The sequence below is a fragment of the Gadus morhua genome, chromosome 7 (genome assembly GCF_902167405.1).
Source record: "Gadus morhua chromosome 7, gadMor3.0, whole genome shotgun sequence".
Lineage (NCBI taxonomy): Eukaryota > Metazoa > Chordata > Actinopteri > Gadiformes > Gadidae > Gadus > Gadus morhua.
The window spans coordinates 17,007,219-17,027,763 of NC_044054.1; the positions used below are offsets into that span (position 1 = coordinate 17,007,219).

Genomic DNA, 20,545 nt, shown 5'->3' on the forward strand with positions numbered 1-20,545 from the left:
TTCCTCGAATATGCAAATCAAAACATTGATCACGTTCGCTATATACAGAACACAAGTTACACTAGTTCATCACTTTGTAAGAATTTCTTGCCAAGTGCGAGAAGAAGGGACGAATGCCCTTGAGTTGGACGAAATGATTTGGCCTACGTTAGGGAAGGATGGGACTGTGACCTCATGCATGTGCGCACACACACACACACACACACACACACACACACCCACACCCACACCCACACACACACACACACACACACACACACACACCCCCACACACACACACACACACACACACATACACACACACACACACACACACACACACACACACACACACACACACACACACACACACTCACACAAACACACACACACTCAATCACTCACCAGGTGCTTCCTGGGGCTGAGAGGGGACAGTCCCTCACCTAACAGCTTCCCAAACAGGAGACGCCCCCCCTCTAACCCAAGCCAATGGGAACTAGGTAAGTAATGGTGAGTAAAAACGAAAATGCTCAGTAGCCAACCACATGCAACCGTAAACATCCCTTTTATTTATAATAAAAAATATGAAATAGGCTGAAAAACATTACAATACACAGGCCTTTAAAGAGAAATAATTACACTGCCTCTCTTCACGGTCATCATCTCACAATAGTGCTAGTATCCTCTCTTAGCCAAAATATCAGGAAAAACAAGATTGTGTTAACATACAAGGAAATGGTTAAGAGGGAGGGAGAAAGAGAGAGGGGGGAGAGAGAGAAAGAAATGGGGAAGGAACCGTATGAATGAGAGGCCCCTGAACAGGGGACTTGGGGGGGGGGGGGGGGGGGGGGGGGGGGCATCAAAGTTGTGTCTGGTAGCTGGAGATTAGGGACCACATTGCAAGAGGGGATTTTCCTTCGGTGTGTGTGTGTGGGGGTGTGTATATGTGTGTGTTTCTTGTGCCTGTGTGCATGAGTGTGTGTGTGTGTGTGTGTGTGTGTGTGTGTGTGTGTGTGTGTGTGTGTGTGTGTGTGTGTGTGTGTGCGTGTGTGTGTGTGTTTCTAGTGTGAGTGCCTGTGTGTGCACATGTGTGTGTTTGCATGGACGCGTGTGTGTGTCTGGTTTTGGCGTGTGTGTGTGTGTGTGTGTGTGTGTCTGTGCATGTGTTTCAGAGCTCTGTGTGTCTACATTCCTGGTCCAATATGTTCAGTGGAAACACAAGCCAACTGTAGCAGGCCTATTGAGCATGTCTACTGCAGTGGATACAGCGTGCACTGGACCACGTGCGGCCCACTGAACACAACACATGTAGGTGTTGTTATTACATCTATCATAAATGTACCAGTAATCAACTTTTTGTAATTGAATGGTTGTCTGATTTGTTGTTTTTTGTGCAAGTGTATATTTTCATTGTGTATTTAATAATAAATAAAATGTAATACTATATGAAATACCTTTCAGTTTTCTGTATCCCTGCAAGGTGTTGCTATTGCAAAAGCTAAGGAAGCTCTGCTTCCAAGGATGCAAATGAATCGGTGCACACTGAAAGTAGATACAAGGATCAGCTGTTAACAGGATTTGTAAGACGGTAAATTGAGATTAATATGGACATAACATCATGTTCAGCTACATCTAAAGGAATATCATCCTAAACGTTGATGACTCGGCAAAAAAAAGAGGTGCAGATTAATCATTAAATGTAAGTGTTTTGATCTTGCCTTTAACGCATGCCAACCACTAGATTACACAAATAGATAGGCCTTGGTCTATATTTACTCAGGTCGATTGGATATAATTTTCAAATTGATTTCAGTGCATTATTTAAACAGTAATACATTTGAGAGGAACGGTGTTCTAGGGCCAGATGTATGCGTAATAACCATTTGGAGATAGGCCTCAACTTGAACTCAAGTTTCGGTGATTAGAATTTAGTAGTCGAAATCCCAAATAAAATGCAACACCGGTAGCCTGTGACACGTGTCCGACTTTACAAATCACCAACATATGCGTATTGGTGATAACATTAATTTAATCATCCGTATAACATTAATTTGATCATCGTTTTTGAGGCCTAATACACATTCAAGATAAATGACTTAAAGCCAGTCGATTTTTTTTCTAGTATTACTGGAGCCAGTCACTATTTATCAATGCTTCAACTCATTTTATTGACCAACAATATGCAATAAAAGTCAATCTCGCATTTGGAGCCGCACTTAAATAGTCGTGGTGTTTAGCAGAGGCCTCCGAATAAACTCAACCCCTATCCTTTAACTCGATCGCACTCAGCTATCCACGTGTTGACAACCATCACTTAACTGCAACAATCTTTTTTTTAATTCTATAAATGGCCATCATATAGACAACCCATGCACTGGCACGAAACTTAAAAAGTATCGGATCATAAAATGAATAACCCAAGTCGCGATCGAGGCACCCTCGAAGTTGCGGTGTGTCGTGACGCTGCGGATCATATCGGCTTCACCCTTTAATGCGTTAGATCAAGTTCGTGCACCTCAGCGGGCGACATGCGGCTGGGTCAACACGTAACATGCATCTCAGATACTTTTGCTTTAAACCAACCAACAAACAAACCAAACTAAAGCAACTTGTGCATTGCATGATGAATTAAAAGGACCCGAGGATCGTGTCTTAACATGTATTTATATTCCCATTTAACATGGCGAGGTCGTCTGCCAACCGGCCGCCCTCTAAGTACAGAGGAAACTTACGAAATCTTCCACGTTCGTCTCTCGCATCCAGCTCAACCGCTGCAATTGGTTACTTCGCTCGCTCCGAGCTTCACAGACAATGTTAAAACTTCTTCAAAAACCTTCTAGGAGTAAATCTGGTCCTCGGGGAGAACTTGTCCGAGCATGCTGTGATTCGCAGTACGTCGCCGAGCCGTGCTGGTATATTGGGTGTTTTCGCCTCTTTAACGACCACTGGACAGAACTAGTGTCAGCTAGTGAAGAGCAGCTTACCTGTTGCTGTCCGGACTGTATATATAGGAGGGGCTGCCTGTGGGATGGAGGGACATACACTCATTGGTTGCCACCGGCCGCGTATAAAAGACCCACCCACCCCCCCCGATCTGGGCAAAGCTTGACGCGCACTTAATACCTACCATAGGCAGGTCATAAACAGTTGAAATAATGCATATGTCGGAACATAATAGAATAGAATAGGCTTTATGGAGGCGTGACGTGAAAAGTTGCACTGTTGCAAACCATAGCATGCAATGCGGCTCTAAAGGGGTTTTGAATGAAATATAGAAGCCTAGACATTCGTGGGATGTTTTGTGTTGCTATATTAAGAACTAAGAGCGAGACCATGACCATGTTATGCGGAACGTTATAACTTACTTATTAATGGTGAGAGTGGATTCTGCATCCATGAGCGGATTTCATCTATCGCGTGGTTGGCTGTCTGACGCATGCGTACTGTCGAACCAGGAACTTGTCTCTGGCAGATCGCTGGTCCTCTGCTGTGCAACTGTTATTGTTGTGTTTGCCACTGTTATTGCAACAATGTTAACGTTACATTTCACGAAAGACATTTTACCAGACTCTGTCGACAATGACTTTCAAAATATCAACAAATTCAACGAACCGGTAAGTCATTATATTTGCACATTCGCGTGTTAAGCCTACTATTCCATCTTGAATCACGGTTTGTAGTGTAGAACAATGCATACTTGATTTGTAGGATTGTGATATTGTTTATTTAGTGGTTCGTTACGTCGATAATAAGAGTGTCTTGTGTTATTGTGCCATTTTCAAACGTTGTTGAAGAGGGATCGGTGTGTTGAGACTCTACACGTTACCACTAACAGCAGCCACGAGATATAAAACTATAGACTCGTAAAGAGTGTGTGACAGCTCCGAATAATTTATTCAGCCTACTTGTTTGTTTCATATGAATCTAAACATACTGATTTACTTACTTTCAATTAACAAGCCACAATTTGTATCTTTCACAGCAATTTATGAACTTGATAGAGATTATTTTTCAATTTCTACTAGAGCCTAAAGAGGTAAGGCCCCAGACCTTTTGTTTGTGATTTTCTTCATCTTCATAATTAATAATTAGTTGTGTTCCTACACAGAAAAGGTTAATTTGATGTAATCTGTTGTGTGTTTCCAGACCGAACGGTTCATGCAACAGCTGAGTGCATTTGCAGGAGAACATGGAATGAGTCCTGGACCGCTGAAGAACCTGATGAAAAGTGTCCTAATGGTGCCACAAGGTACACACACACACACACACACACACACACACACACACACACACACACACACACACACACACACACACACACACACACACACACACACACACACACAGGTCTAGGCATGTATCCGAACACCAAAATCATGGATTCCTTACAACCTTGATTTATTGTATCCTAAACTTGACAGGCAGCTTCCCATGGCTGAGCTTCTATACCGACATCCATTACATCCACTCTCCACACCACCCAGATGTTAGATTATCCGGCCATGTTGCTCCTACCTCCAAACTTCCATTTCATGTCCACTAGCTGGTTCACCATCAGGGTTTGTCCGATAGCCCGTCTGGAAAGAACAGCACTGTGATCGCCCCACTGGAAAGAGACGAGACGCAGGGCAAGAACTGAATGAATGCCTTAAGGTAGCTGTAGAGTTGTTGTACACAGCAGTGCATAACGGCTAATAACACACACACACACACTGTATCCCAAAAACATTACACAGCATGCTCCCTCTGCACACAATCATTTATTGATCATTCCAAATATGAGATCACTTTTGAAAGCAAATGACAACAATTAAATTCAAACATCAGTGAAGTTCCTTATTCCTAACCAAAATCCACTGCAACCGCAATGGTTGCCATTAAACTTTGAAAGACATGTGTCTTCTTTCACGGGAGTGGTCACAAGCAGGACTTAGCAAAGGTGTGATCCAGATGCCTCGGGCACCAGCCTTCCGAGTTGCACTTTTGACTTAATTTCCGGTCTCAGAGCACTTATAGGGTTCCCGTTCATCTTTGTGATTGGGTACTGAAAATAGCTAGTCGTTATTGTTAGTCACATTAGCCTCTTTAGCAAACCAGCTCGAAAACAAACGATGCAACCTTTTCATTGTATTGCACGCACAGCCAGATCGTGCATGCATAAATTGTTGACCGGAATAAAGTAGCAATGTAATCAAGTGTGTAAGAGAATTTAAAATCGACATTAAAATGACCAACGTGGTATAAATACAAAGAAAATAAATCTCTTTACGGCCACAGCCATTTTTGTTGAGAGCGCCATCACTGAACTCTGTAAACTCTCAGAATTCCGTGAAATGCCGCAGGAAAGCTGGTAGATTTCCCACCTTGCAACTCTGAAGGCTGGCGCTCGAGGCATCTGGATCACAGCACAAGTCAGGGCTTCTCTGTTTCCATGGTGACAGTGCTCTTCTTTGTTCCCAGGGGCCCTGAAGAAGTCTCTGACAGCCCAGCAGGTAAAAGAGGACCTCCTGACCTTAGGTAAGAACCCATGTGACCCCAGCTGACCAATCGAAGGGTCCTGTTAACATGGAATTTGGGCGGGACATCTGGAACAGGGTTCTCCAAACAGACTTTATTTTTGTTCTTCTTGTCATGCTGTTCTCACTCGCAATGATGGCTATATATGAATTGAACAAATAGATTTATATTTATGTAAATACTTTGAGTTCTTTGAAAAAGCAGTATGATAAAATTGATTATTTATTAGGATTATTATTAATGTATTATTATCAGTGTCCATTAAGGTTGAGCAGGCATTAAAGTTGCATCTTAACTTGCTTATTTAGAATGCTTCAGCAGATCTCACATACATCCTACATGAAGACAAACATGACTAAAACAAACATGGAGGTGCCCACAGCACTATCCACCGGCCTTTCGTTTCCCCTTACAGCACTAACATAAGCCAGGCTTAACTATGATGTCCATTGCCTAGCCCCACCCATAATCCAAACCAAGACTCTGTAACGATTAACATTATGTTTGTCTGTCATTGGGAGGGGGGAGGGTTAGTCTTTCCCGGTAATTGTAGACGATATTATGATATGAATATATGTGGTGTTCTGTCTCCCCTTAATCCCTCAGGACTGAATGAAGACAAGGCAGCACACTTTTCTAAACAGGTAAACCTCCATGCTGTTATATTGATCTTTAAACCTGCTTCTAAAGCCTCACCTCAGATACAAAGTGTATCAGCAATGCACACATTCATTGGAAAAAAAAAAAAAGAAAAGAGGAGGGAAATTAGAAGGAAAATATTTATTAAAAGGGAACTGTAAACAAATAGATGGCAGCCATGCAAAAACACTTTCATTGAATTGCATCTGATGAATATTTATTCAAACCACGTGAGGAGCTTAAAAATCACATCATAATGTAGGTGCCCATCCCTCATTCAACCGTTATGCACTGCTGTGTACAACAACTCTACAGCTACCTTAAGGCATTCATTCAGTTCTTGCCCTGCGTCTCGTCTCTTTCCAGTGGGGCGATCACAGTGCTGTTCTTTCCAGACGGGCTATCGGACAAACCCTGATGGTGAACCAGCTAGTGGACATGGAATGGAAGTTTGGAGGTAGGAGCAACATGGCCGGATAATCTAACATCTGGGTGGTGTGGAGAGTGGATGTAATGGATGTCGGTATAGAAGCTCAGCCATGGGAAGCTGCCTGTCAAGTTTAGGATACAATAAATCAAGGTTGTAAGGAAAGTGTGCCGGAATCCATGATTGTGGTGTTCGGATACATGCCTAGACCTGTGTGTGTGTGTGTGTGTGTGTGTGTGTGTGTGTGTGTGTGTGTGTGTGTGTGTGTGTGTGTGTGTGTGTGTGTGTGTGTGTGTGTGTGTGTGTGTGTGTGTGTGTGTGTGTGTGTGTCATGGGAGTGTCATGGGAGTGTCATGGGAAAAGAGAGAAAATTAAGACTATTGGCAGCAGAATGTTGCATGGCCATGCTGTGTAATTATATATTTTGTGCTTTGATTGGCATTTCTCTTAACCTGATGCCAACCCAAATAACATAAGGTTGACAATCAGAGATTCAATTAAACTAATGAGCAGTAATACATCATATAAATAGAAAATCCACAAGAAACTCCCCAAAAATAAATTCTGAGGATATTTATGGAAATTTGAAACTGTGGGTTTTCTTGAATTAGCCTGTCCCGACGACCGATAATCTGGTTGGTGTTTCAGGGCCTTAATGAGTGCAACACTAATGACCCTGTTTGAGGACGGCTTTGCAGTAGACATGCTAATGTCCATAGACCGCATCATCTTAAGCTGTCGTTCAGGTTTGTTGAGCTATTGTCCCAACATTTATTTGACATGCCTCTCCTGGCATCTTCTCAGCATGCTGTCCTCCAGACAGGGTGGCTCCCTCGTTCAATGACGGCGTTCAGTCGGGGGCATTCATATGCAAACGACGGTTATGGTGCACAAGACTGTTCACACCTCGCATTCTAATGGCCTCAGAGAAGCCATCAGTGGTCACCGGAGACGTAGCTTGAGACGCGTGTCTGAATGCAAGCAGCCAGGTCTGAACAGAGCCGTGACCCCCCCTGCTCCCTGGTTCTATTGGAACTATGTGCTGAGCAACCAACATGTGGTTATATAGCGTGGAAGGACTAGTGAACATGTAGTGAACTTTGAGAGGAACGTTGGTTGATGAATACAACTTGGACAATGATTGACACATTCAAAAACACACGCTGGTTTATTTGTCTGGATCTTGATGAACTCTTACATATTTTCACAGTGACTGTGGGGACCAGTGAAATTCAGAAAGTAGGCAACATCTCCCTACAGGTAAACCAACCCACACACACTCATGCAAACACTCAAGTCAACGTTTACACTCTGTGGTTTCCATCTACATGGTAATCCCCACACACACACACGCACCCGCACACGCACACACACACACACACACACACACACACACACACTCACACACTCACAGGGGTAAACTAACACTTTTCATATCCTGCTGTAGCTGAAGCTGGTGATCCGGAAAGGAAGTTCCACTGAGAACGTCTACATGGGTGAGTGGGTGTGTCTGCATGCCGACCGACAGCCAGTTGGGCTCAATATGATTCTACAGTTGGTAGACCACTTGAATGATTCATGGGACTCTACTGGGCTCAACAATGATTCATGTGTATCAGTCCATCAATGGAGAATAGGCTGCCGGTTGATTCATAACTCTTGCAATGTCAATGGAATTGTTAATTGTATTATTATTCATTATTGGGTGCTACATGAATCCTATAATTAAGCGTTTGTTTCAAGAACATTTGTCACTGTTTTTTCTTGATAGAAAATAAAAAAACTGGTCATTACACTGTATATTCCATCAAGTTATTCACTTGCTACATAAAACACCATGAACCTTTTAAATTGTTGTACTTTTTCTGATAATACATGGAAATCGTACACGTCATCCATGCTTCTAAACCTACTGGTTTTGCCGTAGAATATTCCAGTATAACCAAAGCATGGTGTTATTTTTGCCCTTCTTTCCAGAGTTGACTCTTCCTCAGTTTTATAACTTCCTGCATGAGCTGGAGAGAGCGAAGACCAGCATGGACTGCTTCAGCTGAAGTGTGTCTGTGTGTGTGTGTGGGTGTTGGTGCGTGTGTGTTTGTGCGTGTATGTGCAGGTGAGAATGTGTGTGTGAAGATAAATCTATGTTGAATTTGAGATAGTATACAGCATTCCTTCCTTTTTCATGATAGTCATTGTTGAATATTTGTTTACGATACGTTGTCTTGAAAAATATTAAATGAACTTGATCCGAGTTGTCATTGTTATTGTCTTAAAATGTGAGCAGATCTGACAAGTTCATGTTGGACCGGACTAAAGTCTGTCTTTACTTACCTGAAGCTGCTCGACACAGCGATCATAGTCCCCAACCGACCTAAAGGTGAAGCAGCAATTAAAATTAATGTACTGCATGTATGTCGCACGTATACCCCCAAATGACCTATCATTTCTGATGTAATGAACTCTCTGTTGCACAATATGAGATTTAAGTTATTAAAAAATACTAAATGTTACTGTGCGACTGAAGTAAGGAAGAGATGTCAGGCATTGATCATTTATATATTTCCTTATGCTTAACGATTTAGCCTCAAGGACCAATACAGTCCATCAAAACGGTTTCTGCTCTTTAATTTCTTTAAATATGTGTCCCCCAAAGTATACCAATCCCCCCCCGCCCCCCCGTGGGGATAACCACTGATGATAGACCTCATGATTTATTGAACTAATTGGGGGGGCTTGAAGGACATTTGGAGAGTCTCTTTTCATACGGGAATCAGGGTAAAGCAGATATAATTTGTTAAAAGATAAATCAAAGTATGTGAATAATAAGTCATCTTATTTCAGTTAATTGTTGGCCATGCTGTGTCTATAAAGATTAATGTGTTAAATCGTTATAAAAAAATTTGGGAATGCGTTAAAGTGGCCGCTCATTCATTTCCGTTTTGTTCTCTATGGCAGTATAATGAATGTAACAAACCCAGCCAGTCACGTTCACAGTCCTGCAAATGCAGGGGCTTTTGTGTCACCATCGTGTTTCCTCCTCTGGCCATAGACTGACTTAAAAGACATTCATTCACACGAAAACCTATCACTTTAAACCCGGTCACTTCAAGTAACATCCCGTAAAAAGGATTCACCTCATTGGGTGATAATAGCCCTGTGTACAGCTTGTTATGGTCCATCGATGCCATGGGTGACCCTCCATCTCTGGGTATTTTCTCGGCCTCTACGTCAGCCTACCTGCCAATACTTAATTTAAGAAAGAAAGGGTGGTTCATGACAGGTTGAATTCAGCTGAAGCTGCGCTGTGGTTAGGGTAATAGATCAGGGATACGCCATCAGAATGAGAAGGTAGCCTACCTGCATCCCCATGATGTGCAATGAGCTTAGTGAGATGCGTTAGGGGCGGAGGTTCACCCCCTAGCTTATTGTCAGTATCGAGTATCTAATTTGTGGTTTGTTGTACCAAAACCACCTACTTTGAAGTTCCCCAGAGTTTTCCCCACCAGTTCATGTCTTTCTAACAGTTGACCCTCTCCCCACCTCTCTGCTTCACTCTCTCTCTCTCTCTCTCTCCCCATTTCCATCTCTCTCTCCCACTACCCCTCTCATTCTATCCTTCTATCGTCTGGCAGACAAGTCTCTGCATGCGCTCCTCTGTTGTCTCTGGACAGAAAGAGACGTTTAAGGTTGTACTGGTCTTCATCTTCCTTTCCTGACATTATTTGGTGAGAGCTGAACGCAGCGCTCAACGATTGTTATCCTTAGGCTTTGTTCTTTATTTCTTTATTATTCTCTACAATTCTTGGGATATATTTTATAATTATAAATATTTTAAACTTTTCAAAATATTATACTTTTAAAACATACATTTTATAATGGAAGTCACTGACATTTCAACGAATTCAGACTTAACAACTCGGTCTATTTTTAACCATTAACCTTTGTTAATGTTTTTTGTTAAGTGTAACCTTTGTGGTAACACTTTTCCTGGATACAAAGTAAAGACCCACACACACACACACTTGACTAAAACTGACTTTATTAAACCATTTCATCAGCTCGGCTATTTGATCTCAAATGTATTCAAACCTTATCACTAAGCTATTTGTTTAACTCTTCCATTTATTTGTTTCAGACCATTTTAAATTGTTTCAATGGTGTGCATGTTTACATTGTTTACTCCATTTAAACTTTTGAACTCTGACACTTTTTAAAATGTATTTTCAACCTCACTTTGCACTACAGCACTCACTGCATTTTCTGCAGGAAATGCATTTTCTAAGGTGCTTTGTCAGCTGTCATTGTTCCTTCGTGTTTCTGAGGGAAATTCTCGTGGTCATGGAGTAGACATGTAAGCAAGACACGCAAAACTGAAAGACACACTGAGCTGTCACATGAAAAACCACAAACTGGCACCAGTGTGTTATACCTTACCAATAAATCACTAAGAGCACGTTTGTGAGTGACATAAATCTCATGAATGGATGTGTTCATCTAGCACGGCAGTATCACACCAAAATCTTTGTTCCTTATGAGCCTGAAGCGCTTCGTTCAGAATAGCTCCCCATCATTAACTATACGGAGCTGCCATGGTGAGCTAATGCATTCCATGCAAACTGAGTTTAACCAAACGTTCTTCTTAAACGAGAATCTGGACTTCAAAGTTATTGGCCAAATGCAAAATTGCAAATTTCAAACAATAAATAATAACTGATTAGATATAATAAATAGGAATAGGGATAATAATGAATAAAAGACATCAACGACAATTGAAACAATTGTTAGTGCTTGGCACTTGGTGCTATGAACATCCTTTCTGTACCCGTACCGACAGCGATATATTGTTTCTCTTTCTTCTGACAATTGTGCTTATTGTATGTCGCTTCGGATAAAAGCGTAATTTAGGGCTAAATGCCCTTAATATGTAAATGTAAACTTAAAAGTTATTTTTATTATTTTCATTTCATATTCTTTTATTGATGTGTATTATTTGTTATTCATTCATACGCATGTATTAAATGCACAATGTGGGGATACTCACTTTGGGTTTAGGGTAGAGAAAACACGCAAACATTTCAACGTATAAGTGGCTATGCAACATTGATCTCCCAGTGTTAGTTCCCCTGGTACTGGCCGTCTAGATCTAGACAGCTTATCAGTCGCCGTAACCGGGACAGGTTCCCTGGGACGGATGGTGACCTTTGACCCCACGTCAGAAACAGCGGTTTACCTCAGCTATGATTGGGTAAGTGAGGGGGGCATGAAGTTCAAAAACGTAGAAATAAGATTGCAAAAATAAATGAGATGTATATGAATGTAAACACTTAAACATAGAACATCAACATACTATATATTGGGGATTGGAGAAGTTAGTGAATTAAAATGATGGTGTTTTCTGAAATAGGCATTAAAGAGGAGGTCAAAGGAGGACTGTTTAAAGTACCAAATAAAGAAGTGCTTCCAAAGAACTTTTTAGGGCATTACCCGGCCAGGAACTCCAACGGCTGTCTAGCTAATTATTTGGAGAAGAGTAAACAATGCATCAAGTTTTTTTTGTGTGTGTGTGTGTGTGTGTGTGTGTGTGTGTGTGTGTGTGTGTGTGTGTGTGTGTGTGTGTGTGTGTGTGTGTGTGTGTGTGTGTGTGTGTGTGTGTGTGTGTTAACAAAGGAACTATAGGACCAACATGACAAAGAGTCACTATATAGTGATACCATAAATTCCCATCATATAACAATAATTTAACTTAAAACAGGTATGTGTGCGTGCCTCGACGGCTCTATTTATTTATACATGTGTACGTGCATGTGTTTGTGTTTCACTGTGTGTGTCATTCCATAATTAATTTGGTATTTATGGTATTTACTTTGTGCGTTTCTATACATGTTCTGACTATGCTTAATGTGTGTGCTTAGTCTGCGTGTATGTGAAAGAAGATGTGTGTGTGTGTGAGTGAGTGTGTGTGAGTGTCCCACCACACAAGGTGTGCACCCACCACTGGCGAACCTGGTGTGCTTCCACCCCGTGCTCAAAGCGCGAACATCTCCCTCGAGAAGGCATCTTTGCGTGTGGAGAGTTTAAGTATAACGTGTTCCATTTAGGAGAGAAGAACTTAATGTAACAGCATTTGTGTTTTTAGATTGTTTTTTTGTTTTCCTTTCATTTTGCAGCAGCTTTTGACTGGAACAAAAAAAAAAAATTCAAATATTTGGCTGTTCATATTGATGCCAATTGGTCCTTCAAAGAAACCGCAAGTTGAAAAGGTCTGAAACAATGTCAGAATCCACCTGAATTACTCTTAATACAACAGACACAAGCTACCTTCATATGCTGCAAATCTTTTACGCGTACTGTCTTTTTTTTCTCATTTGTCGTGTTGCATTTCAAGTTGGTCCAAGGCAGGAGGTTAACTTCAGCATGTTTATACCCTTTGTAAACCCGTAATATAATCCCTTTCCAAAAAAATCATAGAAAACCCTTGATAAGACACAGAGGAACTGTCATCACTGCAGTATGAAAATAGTATACAAATATAATCAGACAACTTTTGATCATTGTATATTTTGTTCCGATTCTCCCCTCATGTTTAAAATTGTAAACTATCTTGGCCCACATCCTTCACAACATGTCTGTTCTCGCACCGATAAAGAACCAGATAGACCAGAGAGGTGAGTTTGTGGCTCATTTTAGCAGGACAATCAGAGTTCTCCATCAAAGCAACACCAAAAGAAATTCAATCCCTATGGATATCAGATACACCACATCTCTAACCGTTATTGAATGTCTGGCTTAGGAACGCTTGTAGAATGTATTGTCATTATCTGTAATTGCCTCTGTGTTGATTGGTTATTTTTTTTAATTTGAATTAGGAACAGGGTCGGTTTTAGGTGTTAAAAATAAAATTCTTGTCACTGTAGTGCATTTTTTGCATATTTTCTTGCATTAGATGTGTATGTTATGTCCTTGCATCCCTTCCAAGGCAACTAAGATGAAAACAAGCGTGAAGCTTTTCCTGGTTCAAATGGGAATTGTGCATGTTCCTTGACAAATAAGCAACGACTAAACTAAGCTCCCTGGACGAGTTGCTGCAGGAAAATTTGTAAATAACTCAAAAATATGTGAAAAACAAAACCAGAATTTATGTTAATCTTTGGCTATTATGCCATCCAGCAAAATGAAACAAAAAAAAATACACTCCCAAAGGGAATTGGCAACTTTTGATTTGATTTGATTTTTTTGGAATAAAAGACATATCCAAGGGATATAAGAAAAACGTGAAAAAGTGCAAGCACTTATTTCCATCATGGTCCCTGATGTTACAAGACAGGACATATATCCACATAAAACAAAACATTAAACATCATAAAAAATAGACTATGAGAGGCTAAACATGCAAAATAATCTTCCCTAACCCTTACTTTCTGTATTAAAGTGCAAAGTGCATACATAGACAACCACCAACAGACAACAGCTCACATGGAGGAAGGCATGTTAGTGTTACTATAGGGAACTAACACCCCAGGTGTTACAATCTTTGATAGTACCATAAAGTAATACAGACATGACATTGAGACACTTAAACTCCCCTTTATTGGCTGTTGGCCACTACTTACTTTGGGGAATGCAGGTTTGTTTAGTTTTGTGTCAGATCACACCAAATATATTTTAAGCATTCACAGCTTCCATTAAGCAATTTCCCCGTTCATTTCAGGGTTACCCAAGGAAATTTCAGAAAACTTTCCAACTGTCAATAAAAATCTCAGGTCACAGTATTTGGCTTTCTACAGCTTGCATCACTTTAAATGTAATGTTATAGTCATTGTGCAGTTTGCATAAGTTACTTTTTAATATTTTATACATTTTCCAATGTCCCAGCACCTTTATTACATTACATGTATTTAATATTCTATTTCAATTTTCATCTGCATATCATATTTGGAGTATATTTTTCAACTACTCATACCTTGAGCAGAGTCATATTGACCGTAACATTCTCCTACTCATATCGTATGTAGTCCTACTCTGAATATGAATCTAGTTAGACATGCATAATGAAGGATTCATCCCATCGCTATGCCACCAGCTTTATCTTGATAGAAACGAAAAGGATCTGGTCTTCTCTTCAGCTTACCCTAAACCATAAGGGGGAAGACCACCTATGGGACCAGAAACAAACAGAGGCCCCCTGGGACATTAAGGCTGAAACGTTGTAGTTGTTGTGGCGGATGGATGTATGGCTTTTTTTTTCATGCATCTGATGACATCCCCGAACGTGTCATACCACATACAGAAAACCAATCAGTAAGCTACTCTGCCAACTGTTTGTTATATTCTAGTGATCATTGATGTAAACATATATCTTATATCTAGTGTTTACTTAAAGGCCCACTATGCAACTTTTTTAGCCAAAATTACATTAAGTATGCAGGTTGAGAGTTATGCTGATGGTTCTGCATCCATTTCTGGGTTGATTGGTGGGTGTGTCATTTACCCATGTCGCCTCTCCAGTGAAAAAGCGCATATGCAACTTGATCTGTTCGGACCGACACAATCCGGATGTGACGCAGCGGAAGTATCCTCGAAAATGTAGTCAGATTGTAGTTTCGAAAATGCTTTACGGCACAGACACACACCCAAACATGGCACCGGCTAGATATAAACAGCCAGTTGCGAGGCAATTGTTGTCCGAGGTAGGAAACCCAAACGCCGCCGTGTTTGGGTGCATGATAGAGTTTAGATCGGGTTAGATTAAATAATCTCGGATATAAATAACGATCTCATCTCATCGTCATCCGTTTATCCGGGGTCGGGTCGCGGGGGGAGCAGCTCAAGCAGGGGGCTCCAGACTTCCCTTTCCCGGGCCACATTGACCAGCTCTGACGGGGGGATCCCGAGGCGTTCCCAGGCCAGTGTTGAGATATAATCTCTCCACCTAGTCCTGGGTCTTCCCCGAGGTCTCCTCCCCAATGGACGTGCCTGAAACACCTCCAAAGGGAGGCGCCCAGTAGGCATCCTTGCCAGATGCCCGAACCACCACAGCTGACTCCTTTCTAAGTAAAGGAGCAGCGGCTCTAATCCGAGTTCCTCACGGATTACTGAGCTTCTCACCCTATCCCGAGACGCCAGCCACCCTTCTGAGAAAACTCATCTCGGCCGCTTTTACCCGCGATCTCGTCCTTTCGGTCATCACCCAACCCTCATGACCATAGGTGAGGATAGGAACGAAGATCGACCGGTAGATCGAGAGCTTTGCCTTGCGGCTCAGCTCTCTTTTCGTAACAACGGTGCGGTAAAGCGAACGCAATACCGCCCCCGCTGCTCTGATTCTCCGGCCAATCTCACGCTCCATAGTACCCTCACTCACGAACAAGACCCCGAGGTACTTGAACTCCTTCACTTGGGCTAAGGACTCATAAATAACGATAATCGGGTTAAATAACTTCACATGGTGTGTCTGGTGTGTTTCCAGCATTCGTAGTGTTGATCAGCAGAGAAATAGTCCGCCAAGACGTTGAGGTTGCTTAGCAGCCAGAGACTCTGTCCATGCAAGTGAACGGAGCGTTCACTCTTCGTCATAACTATCAAACCAAACATCCTTCACATTCACCGAGCGAACATTCTGAAAGTAAAATGCACATTTCTCGCTAAAAATGTTTCCATAAACGCATTTAATGGCGTAACTATGTTACTATTTCCACCCAGAAAAAAGAAAGATGTCGGCCGTATGCTTCTGTGCAAGGGTCACTACTATGGTCACTACAGTAACGAATTGCTTTACGGCACAGACCCACAAACACGGAACCGGCTCGATATAAACACAAGTAACTAATGGATTGTTATATTCATCATAGATCAGCCGACTAAAAAGAGACAGAGAAACCCAATGTCGGAGGAACAGAAGAAGAGAAAAGGGAGACAGACCGACAGAGAGGCCAGACACGAGTAAACGTTGGGCAAGCTTTTCAGGAATAGCGTGAACTGAAAGAAAAAGAAGACTGCAAATCAGACGCCGACTCGGCCGTGTTGCTTTTGAAATTGAAAGTACCCTTGGGTGAACTTTGTCTGCGTAATATTCTTGATTTGAGCCCTGTAAAAATTGTTTTCTCGACCGTTTTGTTGTGAGCCCCGTTTGTTTCTAGCTTGCTTGGTTGCAACCATATAAACACCTTTGTTTCCATGGGTGTTTTGCTGTTCGTCTGTCTCGTCCCCCAGATACAGACTGAATCCCCGAATCCAGGTTCTTGTTTATTTCGATTATTATGTTGGCCAAACCTCTTACACTGATTGTTCTGTTCAACCTAAGATAAAATAATTATAACCTAGGGTATAAATTCTCCCCGTCAACTATAAAAAATGATGGATTTATGTTTATTGCAATGCAAATACACCATTTTAAAAATGTATAACCTTGCCTACACTTTATGAACATCTATTTCGGACATGGCTCCGCGCATTCGCCGGCTTCTTTGAAAACAAATGCACATGGCCCGCGTAGAAGAGCATGGGGAAGGGACGTCAACGAGTTGTTACGACAGTGTTGTGAAATATCTACTACGAAGCTTTAGGGGGCGCTGTGTAGAGAAATGTGCGTGCCAAAACCAAGAAAACAGCGAAGAAATGCCCGAAGTTGCATAGTGGGCCTTTAAATATCAAACCATTGGAACTTGGCCAAGAAAATATCAGTAGTTAGATTCGACTGCCCTCTAGTGTTCAAGAGAGGAAGTGTGTCTGGGGTTAGCGGAGTGTATTGGACACCAAGTGGTCATATCGTGTAAAAACATGTGTGTAGAGGATTTCACACACATGCAACAACACTCAATCAGCTTACAGTCAATCAAATACATGTGTTATGGAAACCATTTACAAACCTTAAAAGAGTTAAAAGTCATTATTATAGACAGTGTTAACTAGAGTTAGGCCATATGTTTTTTGATGCCTCATAATCAAGCTCACCCCTCCTTTCCTTTTCTGTTGTTTCAGTGCCAGTTACTTAGTTACCAGTTGCCGCGGTTGCCTGGGCTTGGCCTGGCAACCCCACTCATCATATTGTGTAGCAATCGTGCTATCATGGGCTAATCCTAAGGCTACTACCACACACACACACACACACACACACACACACACACACACACACACACACACACACACACACACACACACACACACACACACACACACACACACACACACATACACACACACACACATGCAAACACACTCACATGCACGCAAATTTACGCATGCACACACACGCACACACACACACACACACACACACACACACACACCCACACACACACACACACACACACACACACACACACACACACACACACACACACACACACACAATCACACATACTCACACACACACACAAATACACATACACACCAACAGACATACATACCCACTTATACACACACAGGAAGGAGAAAATGTATGTGCTGCATAGGAACATGCACTCCCAACACCCCTCGATACCTTACCCACCTTCTGAGCTCCACTAATGAACAGTGTCTGGCTCTGCCTCTGCTGCATACTAATTTGCAGACCAGACTCATCATGTGGGGTACCTCGATGGTGGATTGAGCTCCCTAGCATTATAGCTCCCTAGCTCTCTATCCCCAAAGCTCCCTATGTCCCTAGGTCCCTAGCTCCCTTGGTCCATAGCTCGACATGATCTTTAGACACCCTCTTCATATTAAAAAGCAACCCAGGACCAATGCACACTTGTTGTTTTAGCATCTGTGGAATGCATATGTACTGTTCATCATACAGAAAAGCAATAAAAATGCATATACATTGACAAATATTATGTATTGATTTTTATGCAAACACATAGGTATACTACAGGCAGTACTTTTGTGTGTTGTGGGTGTGGGTGCATAGTTGCATTGGTGTGTAGTGTTTGTATGTGTGTGAGCGTGTGTGTCTGTGTGTTTCTGTGTATGTTTGTGAGAGTGTATATATGTGTATATGTGTGAGAGGATTGTTTAATTTTTTTCTTTTCTCTCGTCCCATGATCGGGCATTACTGTGAACGCTGTATGTGATTGCATTTAAAACCGTTTGAATTAATTAATGGTTTCATTGAAATACTTAGTCGGAAGAAACACCAAAGGAACCTCAGAGAGGCAGTGCTTACTAAAACAGATTGAATACATACTCATTATGTTTTTATAGATTGAGTAATTTTAACACTTAAATCAATACAGATAAGCAATAAAATAAAACAATAAAATGAACACAAACACATTAACACACACACTCACACGCGCAAAACACGCACGCACGCACGCACACACACACACACACACACACACACACACACACACACACACACACACACACACACACACACACACACACACACACACACACACACACACACACACACACACACACACACACACACACCGAACCTAGTTCCTGCCCTGAGTGACTGGATTTCTTGGTTGTCATGGTGACAGTCAGTTGGAGGGACTATGAGTGGGTGTCAGGAAGAGGTCTTCAGCAGCAGACTGGGACACACACACGCACACACACACACGCACGCGCGCGCACACATGCACGCACACACACACACACACACACACACACACACACACACACACACACACACACACACACACACACATACACACACACACACACGCACAGGCACACACACGCACGCATGAAAATGCAAAGGGAAAGACACACTGTGACACAAACATGGACAGGATATATGTTCTCAATGTTATTCATTTAAAAGCAACTGAAAAACACAACTGCCATGTAAACAGATAGCAGCTGAACATCCGTCCTCTGTGGGATTACCAAGGCTGGAGACCAACAGCTCTGAAGTGTATTGCTGTACTCATATTTATTTGTTCCTTAAATGTTTGCCATCATCCAAATGCCACCCTGCCAGCAAGTAACCTAGCAGCTGTCCATCTGAGAATAAAGAAGTGAATAAAAACCTCTTTCGTCTCTTCAATGTTCACTGGCCTTCCCAGGGACATAGAGACCGAGCACTCTGAATCTAGGGCTAGAGGACTCTGACTATAGAGCCAGAGCACTCAGAATCTAGAGCTATAAGACTCTGAATCTAGATCTATACGACTCTAAATGTAGTGCCATAGCACTCAGAGTCTCGAGCTTGAGCACCCTGAGTCTAGAGCTAGAGCACCCTGAGTCTAGAGCTAGAGCACCCTGAGTCTAGAGCTAGAGCACCCTGAGTCTAGGGACTGAACAGCGAGATTCTGACTCTGTGTGTCAGGCTTTAGGTTTGACCCACGTGAGACTTTGAGGAGGCAGTTGTTGTCCCATGAGCAGTCTGGCAGAGACTCTAGCACCGGAAGCAGCGGGGGATGAGCAGTGCGTTTTGAAACTCACTTTCACTTCCCGTAGTGCAGTTATTTTCACACACACATGCACATACATGCATACACAATAACGGGACAGTCCTGAGTGGTGTTTCTGCTTATGCCAACAACAATTATATATATTAGTTACTTGTAGCTTTAATATTACTGTTTTTTATTGACTTAATCAGCCAAAATCGTATGTTTTATAGACATATCGTTTTTAAGGAAACATCTGGTTAATAGTTCTGTGTTGACTGTTTACTACAGATAGTAGGTGCAGTTGTTACCTAGTTTAACTGGTATCATTCAATGGAGTGGAAAAGCTAAAATGATATGGTGTCATTTTATTATTAAAAGCTACAATTATATGGTGTTATTTTGTTCTCAAAGGAGGCGGTCACGAGTCATCTTCACCACCAAATTGATATAAATGTAATTCTTCTAATTGTGGAAGAACTGTTTTGCTGTTGCCATGGCGACGGGTGGTTTAATTAAGTTGCCGCTAATTAAAGCTAAAGGTCACCTGGCTCCTATGCTGCTCACAGTATTACAATGTCATTGTCTTTGTATTAATATCGGAGTTGCACAAGAAGCATTCTTTATATGATGGCCTAATTGTGGCTCAAAAGTTAATAAA

General features: G+C 41.8%; 2 protein-coding genes across 4 annotated transcripts in view; one reads left to right on the forward strand and one right to left on the reverse strand.

The window, feature by feature from the left end:
* LOC115546946 (DNA (cytosine-5)-methyltransferase 3B) overlaps positions 1-2,974 on the reverse strand; it is a 29,167-nt gene extending 26,193 nt beyond the window's left edge. Inside the window, exons 1-2 of one of the 3 annotated variants that reach the window (XM_030360792.1) lie at positions 2,712-2,973; positions 1,434-1,521 (exon numbers count right to left, since the gene is read on the reverse strand). The gene's annotated coding sequence lies outside the window, so the exon portion shown is untranslated. Of the gene's footprint in view, positions 1-1,433; positions 1,522-2,711 lie in introns of all 3 variants that reach the window. The other 2 variants (XM_030360793.1, XM_030360791.1) reach the window with 2 other exon arrangements.
* A 424-nt stretch (positions 2,975-3,398) lies between these two features.
* commd7 (COMM domain containing 7) lies at positions 3,399-8,813 on the forward strand. Its single transcript, XM_030360794.1, has 9 exons — positions 3,399-3,593; positions 3,962-4,015; positions 4,126-4,228; positions 5,440-5,496; positions 6,103-6,140; positions 6,502-6,592; positions 7,773-7,822; positions 8,010-8,058; positions 8,540-8,813. The coding sequence occupies exons 1-9, from the start codon at positions 3,510-3,512 to the stop codon at positions 8,614-8,616; spliced, it is 603 nt and encodes a 200-aa protein (XP_030216654.1). The 5' UTR covers positions 3,399-3,509; the 3' UTR covers positions 8,617-8,813.
* The last annotated feature ends 11,732 nt before the right edge of the window (positions 8,814-20,545 follow it).

Excerpts from the sequence above, each read along its gene's own strand:
- commd7 (XM_030360794.1), top strand. The coding sequence starts at position 3,510 with ATGTTAACGTTACATTTCACGAAAGACATTTTACCAGACTCTGTCGAC. Across the intron at positions 4,016-4,125 it reads TTCTACTAGAGCCTAAAGAG|ACCGAACGGTTCATGCAACA; the intron begins GTAAGGCCCCAG and ends GTGTGTTTCCAG. Across the intron at positions 7,823-8,009 it reads TAGGCAACATCTCCCTACAG|CTGAAGCTGGTGATCCGGAA; the intron begins GTAAACCAACCC and ends ATCCTGCTGTAG.